This window comes from Nomia melanderi, chromosome 5 (genome assembly GCF_051020985.1).
Source record: "Nomia melanderi isolate GNS246 chromosome 5, iyNomMela1, whole genome shotgun sequence".
NCBI lineage: Eukaryota > Metazoa > Arthropoda > Insecta > Hymenoptera > Halictidae > Nomia > Nomia melanderi.
This window is the reverse complement of record NC_135003.1, coordinates 10,680,727-10,700,853: the sequence shown is the minus strand read 5'-3', so window position 1 is coordinate 10,700,853 and position 20,127 is coordinate 10,680,727. Positions and strand designations below refer to the sequence as shown.

At 44.0% G+C, this 20,127-nt stretch overlaps 1 protein-coding gene across 1 annotated transcript in view; it reads left to right on the top strand.

The window, feature by feature from the left end:
* olf413 (DBH like monooxygenase olf413) overlaps positions 1-19,858 on the top strand; it is a 206,636-nt gene extending 186,778 nt beyond the window's left edge. The window contains exons 5-9 of the mRNA XM_031985470.2: positions 6,172-6,258; positions 8,290-8,463; positions 10,283-10,735; positions 11,075-11,268; positions 12,379-19,858. Coding sequence (XP_031841330.1) covers positions 6,172-6,258; positions 8,290-8,463; positions 10,283-10,735; positions 11,075-11,268; positions 12,379-12,850 — 1,380 coding nt within the window. The 3' untranslated portion in view covers positions 12,851-19,858. The remainder of the gene's footprint in view (positions 1-6,171; positions 6,259-8,289; positions 8,464-10,282; positions 10,736-11,074; positions 11,269-12,378) is intronic.
* The last annotated feature ends 269 nt before the right edge of the window (positions 19,859-20,127 follow it).

Below are 20,127 nucleotides of genomic sequence, written 5' to 3'. Positions count from 1 at the left end.
CCGGGTCACATCCGGCAAAAACTATTCGTTCATTAGAGTCGTCGGGGTCATAGATTATGGGTCGACGCTATCGTCCGGATCAGACAATGCTAATTCCACGGGCTGCCGGCCGTGCTTATAGTTTATATCGGCGGTGGACGGGGACGCAGGTAGAGGGTGGCCCCCATTTAGAGGGGAATCTACGCGTCACGTACACGGAGGGATGGGATCGATCAACCGGTGGAAACGGGAGAGGAAGAGTAATCGTGGCACCGACCGATTCGGAAATATTTCTCGGTGACAGCTCGCCGGCAGGCAGCGAAGGAAGACTCGCCGCTTCGTTCGATCTGATCCGGGATCGCGGGATCATAAAAACAGCACAATTCGTAAATACGGGAATATGGAAGGCAGTTGGCGAACGATGGGAATGGCACGCATCAGGAAGAAATCGGTACTATCCGGTCGCCCGGTCGCCGTCTTTTCCGTTTTTACTGGCATCCCGGTCCGCCAGGAATCTTGAATTTCAAAGGAACGCTTTATTCACGGCCCCGTGGAAACTCATCGTCGTAAAATATGGATTTTGTTCTCCCTATAAATCGGTTTCGCCCGCTTTTCTTCTCCTCCCTTTCCTTCGCGTCGCTTTTTTTTTCTCTCGGTCCCGCTCGTTTCGTGTAATTCAATCAAGCGATGCGTGTCGATGGGTCGCGTAATGGAAGCGTCGACGAACCGAGAGGCAGGGGTCGCGGCACGGTATTATCAGGAAACCAGGAACGAAATAATAAATTGGAATTACGGGGCGGGCTCGCGTAGCTGTCGAAACCGAACGACGCTAATTTCATCAGCTCTGTTTACAATTTATACATCGAATGGGGACTGCGCAAGGGCTGCGGGGGTGTTTCGGTGCTCATCACACTGTAACAAATTACCGCTTCTACGAACTGGAAAGAAATTACTCGTTCGCCCGGCAAATGAAACGATTCCTCGTCCCTCCCGCCTTTTATACTTCGATACCCGGCCGACCTGAAATCGTTTGTGCCCGGTCGGATTTTGAATTTTTCTCGTGGGTCGATTTTTTGAATGTCTCTTAATAGATTGGAGAGACTTTTTTCAAAGAACGAGTAATCTACTACTGCTAGGGAAGAGGAAACTGTAAAACGTTAATGTAATTACTTTATTAGACTTTCAATTTTTCGTAATTTTTTTTTAAATACGTATACGATGTTTTAGCGATAGCATGGATAAAATTGATCGGCCTACCAAGTGTGAAAGAACTTTGTCGCCAACTTAGTAAGAAACCCTGTTATCTAACTATCGAAAAAGTGATTCAACCTTTCCTATATTTTCTATGAAAAACTTATCCAATAAATCTGAAACTTTCAGCGCGGTGGTACACAGAGCGTTTTTGATATCTCGGTGCAATCTGGTAGCACCTGAATCTACGTGACGAAACAAGTCGAAAGCACAGAATAATATTTTTCTTAAGAAACCTCATTCTCAAAATGATTAACTTCAAAACTGTATGCAACGCGAAACATAAGCATCCACACGCAATAGAAACTACAAATTACGATCAGGCACGTTTTTGGAATTTTCAAACTCAATTATCCCCAAATTTCCGTCACACCTTTGTGCCTCTATATTTTCCAAATATTATTCTCTCAGTCGTTTACACGTTCACTCATCCAGCACTGGAACCATTTCGAGACTTCTCCGGCGTGTTCATGGACCGTCTCGTTCGCAAACTTCTTAATTCCATCCACGGCCGATTGCTCGAACACACGTTCATCTGGTCGCGAAAACTTCCGCCGAAATGCGGCGTCGAGGTTGTCACGGTTTTAATTGTCTCTCGGCCGGCGAATGCGTCCATGTTCGAGCCGGGTGGCGGCGACGACGTTAAAGTTGCAGGAGCGCGGCCGCTTATCTTGCCGGCTCCGCTCCTCTTTCTCTTACTTCTTTCTTTGGGCGAATGCCACTTGTTCTTCGTTAACTACGTACGCGAAAGTTCCGCGACGGCCGAATAACTTTTGTATCGCGCCGCGATGAATATGAATGTCCGCGGGCACAAAGAGGAGCCGGCTTGTTAGGGCGGGTTTGCATTCATTCGGCTCCCTTTTCGCCGACTGGCAACGATACAATTTTTCCCGCGGACCCATTCTCCGCGACGAATCGAAACGAAAACTTCGTTGACGAGGCACACGCCCGCAGCGTATCGCGTTTCGTCGCCTTTCCCAGACTGCGGCCCGCTCTTTACCTCGGATATTCGCATTTTCTTCGCGTCGAGCGACTACGATATAACCACGGATATTCTCGCGAATATTCTTAACTCTTTATTCGCCGGAAGTTTATTCATTTTTTCAAATTATAATACGCTTTGGCGTGAATATCGGGGTCTAAATTATTTTCATTAAAATAATTGATCGACTTCGTGGAAATGAGTTCGATAACTTTTTAAAATAAGCTTTGACGTGATTCTATCTTAAAGATGTAAATGGGAAATCTGAAACTCCGAATTTTCAAACAAATTTATTTAACTGAATTAAAAGGGATTAATTAATTTTTATATTTAATAATGGCTGGAGTCGTTTAGGAAAAAATCCTTAGTAAATTATTTTGGGTTTTAAAAGTCTCTCGAATAATCGCCGCTAGACGTAACGTTAATAAATCATTGTTTATGAATATTTTAGTAATTGAATTACTGTAATGGAGCATTTATTTTATCTAAATCATTCAATGACTAACTGATTGTTTGCAATTTCAGACAGACGATGAATTTTAATCGTTTCAATAAATAAAAAATAATCAGGTTACTTCGAAGACAAATGCAGGTTACATTGGTTATTTAAATGGCACCTTAAATACTCACGTGGCAGTGATGTTACAATTGATATTCGTATAACACATGCATAGATTCATGAAGATCTCTGAATCTCATCTTCCGCTGTAACTGGCGAATCTGCACGCGCATTCGTATTCTCAAAGATTAATTGATCAAAATCGAAATTAAACAAGAACATAATCAATAAACGTTTCAAACAGTCTATTTTATTGGACTTCACTCGTAATATAATTCCCAACGGTTGCCTAAAAATAAAAGACTCCGCAATCCATTTCATTAGAACTCTAACATCGCAATTTCCCCACGGCTGCAAGAGTTAACTTCAATAACATAAAACTTGAAGCATCAAGTCGCTTTTAATCCCAGTGGAAATGTTCAGTTGGTTGATCGCCGAGCAAATGATTTAAAGCAGTTTTGAGCAGCGCTGCCTTCAATCGTGGATGCTCGATAATCAGATTCCTTGTATTGGAAACTAGGCCAGACGGTTCGAGCAGATCGAGAACATCTAGATCCAATGTAGGTGGGAACCGGGGGCGCGATATTAGCTATTTATACGAGTGAAAGCACGGATAAAAAGTTGGCGCCGCGCCGTGAAACAGGAAAGAGCGAAATATGAAGTGCCTACGCGAGTGAGCCAGTCGAGCAGCATAAAACGCGTTTTTATGTAGCCCGTTCAAAAGAAGCCTCCCATTTGAACGCATAGCACGCGAAACGCGGCATACCCGGAGGATAATTATCGTCTCTTCTCGTTCCAAGAAACGAGACGCACCCGAGGGGAAAAAGCGGCCAAGGGTGAGGCCGCATCGTGAATCCCTCGCACGATGACGTTTTTCTTCGCGTTGAATTCGTCAAAACAAACCGACCACACTGTGCTCTCTCCTCATCTACATATCCAATTCCGACTCGGTTTTATCGGGTATCAATTATTCGATCTCCGATGCCACTTTCAATCTTTCACTTGTGAAAATTTCGTTGATACTTTTCTCAGTGACTGTTCTATATCTAAAATCAAGCTCAGTCATATTTTTTAAACAATCACGTTGGAAGGAATTATCTTTGTTATTCGAAAATTGCATTTATCTAGCCGAACTTCGAATAAGGTATCGGTTTTTTTGAATCTTTTTCTTTTAAGTCCTCTTGGCGAAGCAATGCTCAGCAGGAAGATTTAATGACTTCCGTCATGACATCTACGTTGCTCGATGCTGATCTGTTAGCGATTTCCAGCTTCTCCTAATCGTGCTTCTTCTACGAGATTATTCATTTTTATTGATCGATATTTTGAGGAAGGCGAATATCTGTTTTTCGTTACAAGTTATTTGAAACATCAGTATTCTGGGTATATTTCCGTGCTTTTTAATTCTTCTCTTCGAAACTCATCCCGGCGTTCCAAGAAATTTGCAATTAAGAAGCATCTGACGAGTATTAGCGCATGTGTGTTACAGCTGTCCAAGAATCCCATTTTATGACCATCTGTCGCGCAAAGAAGCGAAGCGCTCATCAGCCATTACCGTACTGAAGTTGGTTATGACTATACTGTGAATTTTTGATCGCATTTACACCCTCGGAAATTAAATAGAACCTACGAAAGATAAGGGAACAGATTGAAATTCTTCGATGTGAAGATTTAATCATTCAATTTAAGACTAGAATTAACAAGCGTATATAATTCATATCCCCTTACAAAGATTATCAAAATATACTGTTACAAATTCTCATACGACATTCATTACATTATGCAAATGAAAATATTACTTATTCTGTCCCATAATAATAGTAGCAAGTGAATATTTAAACGGCAATTATGGACGAATGCAGCTGTAAGTTATGTTGAATTTTGAAAAAGAGTGAAATCCATAAAACTAGTTTCAAGCACCATCAAACCATTTCTTACAGAAGAGAATAAGAAAGATTGTATAGAGAGAAAGCAAAGCATCGCAGTCAAGGAATCCTACCTATACCTTTAAAATGCAATAACGAAATTATTGAAAAATCCGGAAACTATCTGAACTTAATCTAGTTTTTCGATAATAAATGTTGCGTTCTATACTTATTTTGTTTTGTTACTATTATTATGGGATAAATTAAATTCATCAACTGCTGCTATTATTACGGGACAGAGGGAGTAATTCTTACAAAGAGTTATTTTAACCCCGCTGCTATTATCAGTTCACCGATACACGTGCAATAGTATAGAAATATTACGAAGTAAAAATTGCAAGACATTCGTTGGGATAACTTCGAAGTTGAATTTAGAGAATTTTCGGTAAAAATTTCATTAGAGGGCATCTCGTTCGCGTGAGGGATGCTAGCCACGGTCCAGGAGCCACGGAATCGTAAACACAGGCTCGCAAGGGCCTAAAATCCCCGTCGTCGCCCGTGGGCGTTCAGCATATTCGACCGCAAAACAATAAACGCAGTCGTCCTTCTCGGTAATCTTGACATCGATAATTTCGCAGAACCGCGTGGGAGAATCCGGCGGCGTTGCCCGTGCTTAAGGGCAGCCGGTGAACACGGCCGCGAAAAAAGAATCGCAATTTTCTCGGGACTCTTCCTTCGGTCGCGCGAAGACCCCGCGGCGGCTGCAGCCCGAACCAACCTTTCTCTTCGTCTTTCTTTCATTTTTTCCCCCCTTCCTTTCGCATTCGACAAGAATGCTCCTCGACGTCGAAATAAACACGACGGTGGTCGATACGCGGGATACTTTCATTTAATCGTTTGCAAATGCTTCGTTATTACCGGGAACGGAGTTCTCCTTTTTTTTCCGGTCGACGTCGATTCCTTTGACGAAACACGGTAAAATGTAGGTTGTACGTTTCAAAGAGATCCTGCCCCTTTCACGTTTTCGTGGGATTGCACCCCGAACGCGTCAATTACAATCTTCCTTCCATCGATCGCGTTGACACAGTTTTCAGACATTAATCCCCGGGATACGGAAACACCGTGGAAATGATATAAATGGCAATTGTTCGTTTGTCGAGGATCTGGCTAAAGTTTTTTAGGAGCGCTGAACTGCTCCGAGGATTAAATAAGTGTTCTAAATACTTGACACTCCCTGTCAAATCGATGGGAAGCTTAATTGGAGTGTTCTTAAAATTGGGAGTACTGGACTGATTAGAACGATCCACTACAGATTTTTCGTTCAAATTTTATTGAAATGGTACTGGTGCTTTTGTGAGAGTTTAAATAATTTTGAGATACTTTCTGAAGGAATGTACGGTTGTAAAACGGGAATGGACAAATGTGTAACGATAAATAATGAGAAGGAGTAGCGTCGAAGTTTTGCTTAATTATCGAGAATATTCCCTTTCGTTTGAAGTGAAATTGTTTGGTTAATTAAGTAACCGATTATGTTGCAGGTCCACTTGCCGATGGATAAGGACACGCTGCATTGGTGCCGCGTTCTCAAAATGCCGAACATTCATCGCAAACACCATGTTGTGAAGGTGAGTTTCAAACACCTGTACGACTTTTCCTTGCACAGTGGTTCGAATTCGTATTCAGTGACATTTTATTAAGAGATCAATTTTTGTTTGTCAAAAAAAAGATAGTGCCCAAGCATAACATATTAAGAAAGTAATAATTACGCAAGAACAATTTGCAAATTCGACTCAAAACGCGAATCATTACTGTTTAAAGAGCTAAGAATCTCCGCTGGGTACTACGCAACTCTTCCAAGGAACTGTTTAGATCAGAGTCACATGAAATACTACACCATAGATAAACCTCCACCTAAGTCGTCTTCCACTCTCTATCTGCATTCAGTTGAAGCAGCGCTACCCGCCACTGCAGAGTGAGATTTAATTAAACTCCAGATTTCGTCACAAATTTTAGTTGCGCTGTTCGACTTGGCCTTATAATCTCGAAACGAAAAGTTTCTTAAACTTAAAATTTAACTGTATTCCTCTCTCATATTTTCCCTCTAGAAAAGCGTTAAATAATATGTAATAACTGGTTTCAGAATCCAACTGATTCATTGGTTTAATAAGTTAAATGAATAGTTTTCAGCACATTTCACTTAAAACGATGAAATTAAATAAATTACAGGAGAAATCGTTAAGCGTACGTAAATTGTATTACATTGTACATTACGGGAAAAATCCAAATTTCTAATGAATCTCAATGCAAATTTCATTCGGAGGGGTTCTACCAAAATGTCACAGAATTTTTCACTCGGGACTGCTATTCGGCATTCCCGTCGCGTGTTACGCATCCAGACCTTCGAGACTTGATTAAACCAGGAATGTAGATACAGATTCCCGTCGGCGTGGGATCTCGCTTCCTCAAGAGGAAATCCTCTCGCGAGTTCGTTTCCCGAAAGCAGGTCGGGCGGTCGTATTCCGACTCGCGTTTACGGTTAACGTGGCCCCCGGTTCGATTACCGAGAATGCTTCATGAAACTTTTGCCGTCGTCTATACGACGGATCTCCGCGAATTCCGGCTTTAATGGCCGATCGCGTTATTTTTACTCGTGTTCGAGTCGTTTCGATTCCAGAAGTTTACCCGGTCGGCCGAGCTCCATCGCGCGTGGCCCGCGGTTCCAGCGACCCAGATGAAACGAAATCGCGGGATCGGTTTATTGACTACGCACAGGGGAACCGATTTCTATTCCCACTTAACAATCGATCGCGAAGTCATCGAAGGAACCGTTGAATTCTAATAACGGCTACCGCGTCGAGAAACGTCATGGATCTCGTTGATAAAGTTTCAAGTGGATCGTTCAAGCGATTTATTAGACATTCGCGGGTATTCTATTTAAGAATGATTTATTTCAGTTGACTGGAGTTGTTATTAAGAAATAGAGATCGTAGTCGAAGTGTTATAGTTTGCAGAATGAATAGGGAAGAGTGCATGAATTCTTCGAAAATATCTATGGTTTTTATAGTTGCAAAGTTTGAAATCTGTAACGTGATAAAAAGAATTGTTAGAATAGAAAGAAGGATACGTCGAATTGAGTACAATAGATTCAGAGTTTTCCCCTTGACACTGTTCACAACGACAGAATGGGGTATCTGGAATAATTTTCTGGCCAGTCGACAATGGCTGCAGGATCGACACAGTTTGTATCTATTCGCCATCGAACTAACAGCATCTCGAAGTCAATCGAACGTGACCACGTTACGTGACGGGATTGCATTGCACTCTCTTGCGGGCAGTACTCGAGGAGAGGAGATTAGCTCCCAGATGCCGATAACTTCGCTATTCGAAATTTATCCGTCGTTATAGTCACTTACACGTACGGCATTTCTGTCGCATGATTCTCGATTCAATACACGCGATTGAATCGAACCTCTGTGGAAGAACTGCACGTCTCTCGTGTTTTAGATTCAGCGTTGTTTCGAGCAGGTTGGTTATTCGTAGCGTGGATCAAAGATCAAACTTTCGTACTTAGCAGTTTAGGCATCGTATAAAATATAGAACAGCGAAGATTTATCTCCTCACAATTGTCAAATTTAATTTTCCGTTTAATTTTGCAGTACGAGCCGGTAATACAACCCGGAAGCCACCATTTCCTGCATCATATGACACTATACGAGTGTCGTGGAAACCAGACAGCACTAGAAACCGCTGCGAAGACGACCGGTGGCGTTTGCTATCAGCCGGCCTTCCAGTGCAACACAATCGCGGCCATTTGGAGTCTCGGCTCCGAGGTATGTTAAATAATCTATTCGAATGAACTACTAGCAATTAAATATGAAATTAAGTGAAATAATAATTTTCATTTTCATTTTTTAAAATTGCATTGATTTAGAATAATTTACGATTTATATGTTCGCGAGTCAAACTGTTTTTTTTTTCATATTTTAACGTTAAAGCGTTTAATTTATTTAACTTTTTGTCTTTCATTTTTTAATAAAACACGGTCTCGATTACCATCGGACTTAGCCAACCGTTACAATGAATCCGTAAGAGGGTTCGTATGACCATTACATCAACGAATGAACAACAGAATATATTACATCCAGTTGGAGCGTTTTCGTTATTACAGTTTATATCGAACCGAACGAATTTCATACGAAGCGTACCGTGAATCGAATTCGCGCTCGGATTTCAAGTAGTCCGCGATGTAGGTTAATTAAAATTTATCGAATTGATTCGGCGCGTAATCGTCGCGAATGTAATCTTTGCAACGGTGTGCGTCATTTTAATCACGCGAAATCGAGAATTTTCCACTTACTTTTATATGGATCGGTGGGTGATACTTTTCGCGATCAATTAAATCGCACTGTGATTGTATTACATCGGTGTGTCGCCAACTCAGATTTCACAGATACTGTTTCAATCCATGAGAATCTTCCTCCGACAATATTAAACATAGAATTCTCTAACAATAAATTTCAAAGTGTCAAAATATTCTTAAATTCTCGACAATCAAAATAGCATCAACGAACTTTAAGCAGTATCAACGTTAACCGATAGCTAGTTTGCTGCGGTTTATGATTATATAATAATTAATTTCAAGTTATCGAACGTTGATTAAATTAATATTGGCAAAGTATACATCTATGACATCTGCGTAACCTTATGGCATGGCGTGTGAAATCGGTGAACAGGTTCGCACGATCGGTCTTCGTGGCTCGTGTTTCCCGACGACTGCGAAGAAACGAGTTTGCGGCGCGTCCGCGCTTTCCCATTGGTATGCATTACACAAAACCCAGAATTACCGCGATGCACAGCCCCCTCCCCCACTTCAGACCGTCCTTGCCCGTGTCTCTTACCCGCGTCCCATGACGACGGATTAACATTCGCGGACAGTGATTTATCCTCGCGTAATTACTCCTGTGACTGATTCGTATCTCGATCCTATCTGAAGCATGATTTGCGACGGCAATTACAGCATCTGCGACTACAATATTTTCAACGATTAACTCTGATCGTAGTTTGTCGTCTGACACGACGACAATTTTCCATGATTTCATAGGACAATCAATCCTTCTCTGTCCGAGATATTTTTGTCCTTTCGTTTCAGTCGGTAGACACTCGTTCAGCTGATCTTGTGTGATAACGTTTTTATTCGAATTTTTACTCCAACATGCTAGTATCTAGTTAACGAATAAAAGATCTAACGTGCAATACATTCACGAGTACCGTGTAAGCTGCAATTGTTGCAACACTATACTTAACGGCAATCGATTACTCGAATAGCTCAATTGATAAAGTTAACCATTAAATGATCCATGCGTGTAAGGACAATAAGTTTCACCGTTCGACATTAATTGCGCAAAAGCGAAATTTTCTTGACACGAACGTAATCAATATATCCAAAGCGACTAGCTCGCCTACTTATTAAAAGTCAAATACTTTCCCATTCGAATGCGTTCGTTGCACTGCTCTATTTCCGTACAGTTCGCAAACGTTTCAACGGAAAAGCGTATAAAAAAGAGCATGATCCAATTACCATGATCCGCACGATCTCCCAGGCTGGCCGTATAATCCTTTTTTCCACGTGGGATTCTTTTTTGCTTCTAGGGGTTCAATTATCCGCAGGAGGCCGGTTACCCGTTGGACCCGCACGCCGGTCCGCGTTATTACATGCTGGAAACGCATTACACGAATCCGCAGATGGACGCGTTCATCACCGACAGCTCCGGCCTGCGTCTGCATTACACGGACCGGCTGCGCACTCACGATGCCGGGATCCTCAGCGTCGGCATCGACCCGAACTGGCGGCACCTCATACCGCCAGGCCAGCCAGAAGTGGTCTCCGAAGGTCATTGCATCTCGGACTGTACCAGGCAGACCATTCCCAACAACGGCATCAACATATTCGCCGTCGTCATGCATACTCATCAACTCGGCAGGAAGGTCCGATTGCGTCAGATAAGGTCCGGAGAGGAACTGCCACCCATTGCGTCTGACACCAATTACGATCCCAGCTATCAGGAGTATCGGAAGCTGCAGAAGCCCGTCAGGGTCTATCCGGTGAGTGGCGCGGCACGGTGGTTTCGTGGCCACGTCGTGCCTCCTGTATTTCATTAGATGGTAATTTAATGACGCCGCGCCGAAACCAACCTGATAAGGAATTCATTTGTACACATTTACTCAACGGCTGCGGAAATATGAACGTTGAATTGCCACAATTTTCTTGTAGTTTGTCGAGCTTGAATAATTCCAATGAAACGTTACGTGCCATCTTCTAAGAATCGAAGAAACTAAAGAAAGCTATTTAAATGTCCCGTCTTAGACGAGACAAGAACGAACGTTGAATCATTCGATTCACGAGAGATCACGCAATAAGGAACAGTTAATTGATCATTTCAGGCCGATCACCTCGTGGCCGAGTGCATGTACTCGTCCGAGTCGAGGCAAGCGATCACGCTGGGCGGTTTGACGACGCGCGAGGAGACATGCCTAGTGTCCACCCTATATTATCCTCGCATCGAGCTCTCGCTCTGCTACTCGCTGCCTTCGCTGCCGACGGTTCTGCAGAGCCTTGGGATCCAGAAGCTGATGCAGTGAGTATACATCCTCATCGAAACGCTCCGCGGAGCAGCCCGTCCAAAGTGTCTTGTCCCCGTTTCACGAAATAATGACCGGCCATTAATACTGTGGCAGCATCGTCCGAGTACAAAGTCCGTTTGATATTAATTTACACGGTCGACGTGTCGATGCCGCGCTAATGATCGAAACCGGGCGCCGTTTCTGCGCGCAGCCAGCCAGACGCCAGCTCCTTTTATTCTGATTACTTTAAATTGGCAATTAGGGGTGCGCGATCGGCCGCGCATCACGACCTGTCGCGACACCCACCATTAGGAAACGAGCGCGGCTGTGGTCCGCGCGCTGCGCCGGACGTATCGTTCGCCGCGTTACGTAACATTACGTGTGTCACGAAGACGCCTCGCGCGACGTGTCACGAACTTTAATGCAACAAGCGTCCTGTTTCGCTAAATACACGCGCACACCGTACAGACACACAACTGCATTCAATGCCCCGGCTGAATTACTGTTATTACCAGCGCTAATATATCGGCAGGTCGTTGCCAGTTGGCTTGTTAACTGGGAGATCTGTGAGGGACGTAGAAGCTATACGGCGGCCCCGGTCCATTGTTATTCGGATAGTTGTTCATAATACGGAGCTCGTGAGATCGTTCCATGAATTATGAACGACTGGTCAACTGGGAATGTACTCGGTTGGATGTTTCAATTCGGTGTTATTCGATCCGTTTTACTTGGGCATGCGTTACGCGATACCCGGCCGTTGCGCGGTATTGTTAATTGAAACACGATAGAGACACGAGGGCGCGAATTGATCGGAAGACGAATGCATTGGATTCAACGAGTTTTCGGATGATAGAACTTCTCCGGTGCTTTTATCTATATCAAAAGAGCTTCTGAAGATTAGTTGTTCTCTTAAGCATTTATTTCAAATCTGTTTGTCTCGTATCGCTTGCCAACCATTGTACACCATCTGAATTCGAAAAATTCAAATAAATAGAAAGGACTTCAGTCCTCCAATTTGCGAGACGCAAGTTCTAGAAACGATTCCTGTTTTAAAATATCGCGTACGATCCGAAGGCTCAAATGAAGAACGGAGAACTTCACGTTCCCTTCATATCTCGTTCCAGGGGTTCCAATCCAGTGCAGATCCAAGAACCACAGGAGCTAGAGGGTATGACGCTGGAGGAGCGTCTAGTGAGCTACGACTGGAAAGAAAACTTCCAGACGTTCCAGGAGACGACGCGGACCGGCACGTTCAAGCCGCTCTGTTCGACTAGCAAGGGTCCGTTGCCGGGCACCGACAACCTTGAGGTGCATTATCCGCGCATCTTGAGGCCCTACGAGGAGACTAGCCTGCCGTGCTTGAAGAAGCCGCTCAGGAACAAGCTGTCGATGCTGCTGAGCGAAGACGGTGACATCGGGGCGCCCGTCGATCCGGACAGCGACGAGACGAACGCAGTCGAACGGGGACAATTGGTGCGCAACAAAGTGTCCCGCAGCAGCGACGGGCCCTCCGCCGGAAGTTCCTCCGTCAGATCGGTATCGTTGCCGCTGATGCTCGCCGCGGCGACGATGATCACCGGCGCCGCGTTCAGGTGAACAGTGGCCCGTCCGTTCGGCACCGATCGACCGACGGATCGATCGATCTTGTTCGTCTAGGACGGCCATTTTATCCTCTCGTTGATCGCGCTGGATCTCGGGGGAGTTGATCGCATGTAAGTACGTGCCGGCGTGCAACACTCTGACGCGTCACTTAGGCTAAATAATGATACTATTGTCGTTCTGTCGGATGTTGATCGAGGACAAGGTGGACGCGTCTCATCTTCAGTCTCTTTTATCGGGTGATTCGATTACATATAGTGCTTGCGCGATATTCTTATTCTTTTGCGGCTTTTAGTAAAGGTACCGATTCCGATGGAACTAAGGGTGAACGAGACATATTTTTAACGGGTTCGCATGTCCGCGTAGAGCGAATGGAATTCGTTGAACGATGGGTTTGCCAAACAGATTTTACCCCTCGCGTGGAACGTTCGTCGGTGATCGGGATCGTCCATGCTGTCCTCGCTCGACGATCGACCCTCCCTTCTCGCGATCTCTGCTCGTGCGCTATTGTTATGATGTATCGCGTGCTCGTACAGGACGATCGTTGGATATCTTTCGGTTACGAACACCTGGGTTTTTACGGAAGACTAGGATCGATTTGATTCGTTTATGGATGTGGGGATGAAGGCATAAATGCCTCTGGGGATGACTGTTGTTTGAGAGGAATGGGTTTTAAGATTAATGTCTAGATTCGATTGGGTGCTATTCCACGCTCGCGCTGTATCGTTAATTGGGAAAAATTATGAATCGCGGATTAACGATATCTGAATTTAGAACTGTTTGCTTTCTTTGTATCAAGATGGTATATTTGCAACGTTTTCTCGATAGCTCGTAACATTTTACTTGTTATTTTACGTTATTATAGCTGCATGAATTCATTTTCAATATTTTCCCAACAGAAAAATATATTCTATATTCTCTAAAACGTCTATCTTCGAGCGACGTCCTAACTTGGGCATTAGTGTTAATCCACGGTTCATAATTTTTCGTAATTAGCGCTTTAGGACGTGCGCGGGACAATATCCACTTTTCAAACAGCGGTCAATCCCCTCGTCTAGAAGCTAAGCTTCCACCTCGTCCCTACAGCCCTACGTAAATGTGCTCGTCTTGAAAAGACGAGCGGAACTGAGTGCGACGGTCGATGTATTATAGATGGTGTCGCCAGTGTCTAGCATGTGTAGCAATACCCGAATGAAATTGAAGAACCGTTGACCCATATCGACACGCGAATACTTTTCTAATTCTATCGAAATAATTCGAGAGCCATTCCGAAATTCTATCGAGGAACAGCGTCGACTATCGATGTAACGACATCGATCAAAGGAGACAACGTTTCTATGGAAAGCCAGGAATCTCGGTCCACGGCGCAGCTAGACCACCGTTTTATTTTCGTCCGTCTGCACGCGTCGAAGACGTTAAGCGCGCATATTGTATCGCGCGGAATATGATATGCGAATTTCAGCGATGGAACTCCTTGTATGTATACCGCTTACATACGCTTTAACGAGTAAGTTTTTTTTTTTTCTTAAGTTAAGCTTCGTTCTCAGAGTTGACATCAGCGTTCTATCTAGAGCGACGGTACAAGAAAACACAAGTTTCTAGTCTATTTAGGCAGATCGGCGGGGCCACCTCCGACGACCCCGTCGTTCCGAGATAAGAACGTAGCTCGCGGATCATTCCGGTTGGTTGTTGGCCACTTTCTTTCTTTAGCAGTTAACGATCTCGAACGAAAGATATCCACGGGAAAGAACGAACCGACGCGGGATCCTGTCGATCGAGTGGGATTTATATTATATTTTGGAGACGCCGTGCTCGAAAGAATTTATATTGTTGGCTGTTTATTTCACCGGCCGGCCGGGAGGACCAAGCGAATCAAAAGTCTCGCGACGTTCCTCGTCGCCGATACGCGCGCTCCATCCGCTTGTTAGAACCTTTCGTTTCATTATTTTTACAACGGAGCTGCTCCGTAGCGTCGCAAACACGTCTCGCTTGGCCTTCCCGCCGGAAGTCTGTATATTCTGTTACTATTAGAGCTACGGATAAATGCGTTTTCGAAACGGAGACACCGTGCAAACGTTGGTCGATCCTCGCGCGCGCGCTAGTGACAGACGGGAAAGGAACGACGAGTGCGTCGACTTCGACGATCGATCAACGTTTCTACGCGCGCGTACCGACACACGCGGTTCTTTGTAATATTCTGTACAGTTTTTTACGTGTAACGTTGTCCGAGCGGCCGCCACACGCGGCGGCGTGCCTGCGATTATTTATTTTTTATTTAATTGTATAGAGTTAATTCTTGCCACGCGTTGACACTCTCTTTCACATGCAAGACGAGCGTTCAACGGTCGCGCCGCGCGACCGGAAGCGCAGCCACGGTTTCTTGACGCGTCTCTTGACCGAGACGTCACCGGTACCCGACCGTTCTCGGGTACATTTGCGTCGGATCTGATTCGATATATATTCCTCCTATTCGATTCGGAAGATTCTTCGCCGCCGAGTGGTCGCCAGTCGTCCCCGCGGTATCCGGAAATCAATTCAAGGTGATCGGACATTGAATCTTGCAGCGGATCGGAATCGAGGGTCCGAGAAGAAAGAGAGTCGTGTTGTGGAATTTTGTACAGGATATTCAGCGGGAGATGAATTTTAGTAGAAGTGAAACCGTACGACTCGCGTTTTTTCAGATTATTTCCGGCCTGTCTGTCTTTATTTTATATATTTTGTTAACTGAGAAGTTTTGTATATAAATAAATATATCATTCTTACAGTAATGTGTGCAATATTATTTTCTTTTCTCAGTCAACCTTTCTTTCCGTTTAACGAATTCTTTTGATCCTGGGTGCGACCGTTGAAACGTTTTGTTACTTTTGCCGCGGTGTTGAGCTTTCGGTAATTCTCAAGTTTCACGGTTTTCGTTGTTCATCGGAATCTCACGGAATTCGAATTCGAAATCTTGAATTGAAGTTCGGCTTCACGAGAAAGTCTCGCGCGGCGCAGGATTTCCGTAATTTCGACACGAGCCAAACAGATCAGTTCCTGACGAGAATTCTCGGGGTCACTAGCGAACCCCGTAGTCCCTCACCAGCGGGAACACTTGTCGCTACGACGTTCCTCGAATATCACAATTCGACCGATTTCCGCGTCGTTCCATTGACGAACGACGCGTACTTTCCGTTCCTTCGTGTGACGCTTCAAAGGGGTGCTATTCTTGGAAGAACGTTTCGAATTTTTCATTCGTGCTCGATTCTCCCGTTATCTCCTGTACTCCCGGTTACCAAACCCGACCAACTTTTCCCGAAGTAGCTCGACAAATTTCGTCCGTTTTTCATTCCTCCGTATTTACACTCGAGACAATAAAAAAAAAAGAAGCGAGAAATAAAAATGGGAAGAGACGACAAAAAAATGGGTATCTTCTTCGAAACGATGCAACGAGTTGTCCGCGACGCGATTAAAAAGAGGAGGAGAAGAAAAGAAGGAATGTGTAGGTAGAGAGGTTCGACTCACGACTGCTTCGTTCTAAACGTCTTCTATCGCGCTCCGATTGAATTCGATTCGGTAACCGAAGCTCGACAATGGCCACTTCTATCGCGATTCGTTTTCGGTCCGATCGATCGAACGCTTCTGGGACGCTTGTTCGGGCGTTCGAGAGAAAAAGAGAGAAGGGAAATACACCGTGAAGAGAAGTTCTTCGACTTCTTTCGATCCGCGGAAGGAGAAAAAAGCGAGAAAAATGAAAATGACATGCACGGTGGCGTGCAACGAGAATAACAGAGAGAGAGAGAGAGAGAGAGAAAGATAGGACTCATGGCGACGGAACACCGTCGATCGATAGACGGCGGGCGCGTTGTAGTCGACGGTCCCCTAAAACGCGTGCATATTTTTCCTGAATTCCGTAAAGCGTCGAGGAAAAACGCGGCCCTCGCCGCGTGACAAAAGGACAGCACGAAAAACTCGGGGAGCCCAGCTAAGAGCGCGTGTTCTATCGGAAATATTTTCACGGGGAATTATAAAACGACTTGATTCGCGTATACATGATTTTTTCCTTCTAAACGGTCGTCGATCGAACAACAGCTTATAGTCGCCGACGTTTGAACACTGCGAAAGGCGTGCTTTGAGAAGACGACCGATTGTCGATGATAAAAGCTCTCTCCCTAGCGTAGTAGGAACCTCCTGTAGTCGACTAATCGGTAATGGAATAAACGCGTAGCTACGTTTTACAATTTAATACTACGATTATTCGATAAATGTCATAGGGGATCTGTATGTGTAGAAGACCGTAGGGCAGTCGAGCGATCACCAAACATCACGCGGAAACACATAATTAGGCGCCAAAGAAAGAAAGAAAGAAAGAAGGAAAAGAAGGAAGAAAGATAGAAAGGGATTTAAAGGAAGAAAAGTAACTATATATTAAAATATATGTATATGTATATGTACCGTTCCTTTCGAACCTCATCGTTGTCCATCGTTAATCGTCGAATCGAGTTTGCCGGGATGAACTGTCAATCGTCGCTTCGCTAATGTCAGCGTGAAACCCAATTCGAAACCAACCACTGCCAATCAGCCATTATATACCCCTTCTTTTCCGTTCGCCGTTCTTCGTTTATTACATCGAATTCGTAATATCATCGAGTCTACATACACGAACACATGCGTATTCAGTACACGAGATCTGGGAACGGATATTGCCCGACGGAATCATCGTCGTTATTGGCGGACGACGAAGCGTTGGCCGGCTGTGGACGTTCTGTTGATTTTATTTTCTACTTTTCAACAAACTTTCCGAGGGATTAATCTTCAGAAGCTGAATGTTCCTGCAGATTACATTGATTTCAATGTTTTCAAATTCAGCTTTATAAAAGATTCAATAAAATTACCCGAGGTCTTCGTTTTATTACCGCGCTAATGGGGGTCTAGAGTGTATCGATAAATAGCCCGGTAAAAAGTAAATAGTCATTTTTCAAAAATTAAATTTATTAATTCGAGTGTTTAATTATTTCCATGATTAAATACGTTCGTACTTTGCAAAAATATGCCATTTACTAGTCTGAATTAACATTTTTTTTTCAGTTACACGGTTAAATCAGTTCGTAATTCGTTTAATAAATTATATTCAGGTCCGACGCAGAAAACGAATTAAAAATTCATATTTTTCATGAAACTTTAATAGAGATTGTGTACCGTGAATGTTCGGGGTTTTATATTCCCGTTCTCATTGAAGTTTCGAAGTGGTTAAAAGAGACTGGCAGTAAAAAATGGGTTAAGAGACAGTATACAATAATTTCTTGTTCCATGCTCGTCAAATATCGCTATTCCGTTTTTTCCTTTTCTGTTTGCTTACTCATGTGAAACGTGATACGTGAACTGCGGAAATTTATGCAAATATATATTTCCGTAAGTAAATTTGAAGACTCGAAAATGAAATAAAACTTTGTCTTCCGTAGGAACGCCGTTAATATCGGAAGAACGAAATAATGTCGCATTAAATATTATGTAAAGCCACATTTTACAAAACTAGATTTTACAGAAACTGTACATAGGCAAGTTCATTATGTTTTTTCAAACAATTTCTATCCAAAGGGAACGTTCGCATTCGGCCAAGTATCGACCGGAGATTAATACGAAAGGGGATTGTGAGGAGAAAGAGCGTTACAGTTTGAGAAACGAACGAGAACCATTGCCGCTTTCTTTCCCTCGAATTTCTGCGCTGCGTGTACGTAACCGTACGATCCGCCAAGGGGATAAGCGATGATTTATCATCGGCGAAGGAGCTCGTTATAATCGGCCGTGCGAGAATGGCGACGGTCGAAATCGTTCCGTGACTTCTTCCGCGTTGCGCGACGTCGACGTCGATTTCTCAGTCGCGACGTCGCCGCCGTACCGAGGGCTGTAAGGGAGGAGTTTCAGGAGTGTTTAGGATGGTGATAGGAACTGCCGGTGATATTGACCAGAACAATCAAGCAAAGTGTCACAAGTAAATGTCATTTATACTGGAATAATTATGTTAGATACATAGGGAACGATATTACGCATTTATACTAAAAATGATCTTGCATCGTGTGTACGTTAGCTGGTTCGTCTCTTAAAGGCCCGTTAATCCTGGCGCCCATCTTGCTTTCGACTGTGTCCGAGCGGAGGACGTTGATCGAATCTGCATCCGAACGATGTTATCAGATTGTAACGGAGCGACGTTCGATCACGAATTTCACACCCGGTCGTTTCTGGATCGGATCTAATTGCACATTGTACAATATACACATGGTGATGCGTTCGTTCAGGAGATTGAACGAGCAACGAGCAGTACCTGAGACGAAGGGGAGAGGAGATGATAGGCGAAGGAACGAGAGCTTGCCGAACGATCAACGATGCTCGATCGGATTCGGCGACACGCGTGCGTGATTATTACCGGGATTCGGCGAATGCCGAACGATTCGATCGAAACGACCGCGAGGTAATGGGCGGAAGGTGAACGAGCGCGTTTCACGAAAACATGGTGGGGCCAGGAAATCGGACACGTGTATGTACTGTATGTAGAAGAGAGATTAGAGAACGCCGGGAACGATAACCGCGGCCCGTTCCCCGATACACGGGCCACCGGGCGGCGACGCAAGCGAAAAGAAAAAGCGAGTGGTTTAAGGAAACGAGCGAATAGCGTGTGCGTGTACATAGGTATCCTGTATATAGTTTTTAGATTTAAAATTACGTCCCGGACTCTTTATAAGCACCTACACTCGAATTCAGGTAGCTAGGTAAACAGTATCTCTTATCTTTATAATTTCCATGTAACCGTGTTGAACGAAAATGGAAAAACGAAAGAAAAAGAAAGGCAAAACTTACAGTTAGCGACGTGTACACGCGCGCGCGCGCGCGAGTGTGTTTCAGAGGGGGGATCGAGGAGAGCGCGCGCGCGTACACAATTCGTACGCATACCGGGCGCCCTGTCCTTCCATACTGCTCTTAGATTTATACTTAATTTACACTGGATATTAACGTCTAAACGCTACACTATCATCTACACTGTAACAAATTGTATTATATTTTATATATATATAAATATGTAAATGTTTTTCTAACGTTTCGACTCGTATTTTCTTCCCTCTCCTTCTCACCGATCCCGCGGATCCTTATCGTAGTAAAAATGTGTGTTCTCACTTCCGAATTTTGTAATTCCCTTAAAGAATTTCTCGAATAAAGTAAAACGATGTTAATTTCACATCCTATTTCATAATCGCTGTGAAATCGTTTCAACATTTTTAAAGAAGTCCATCGAATCGATTCCT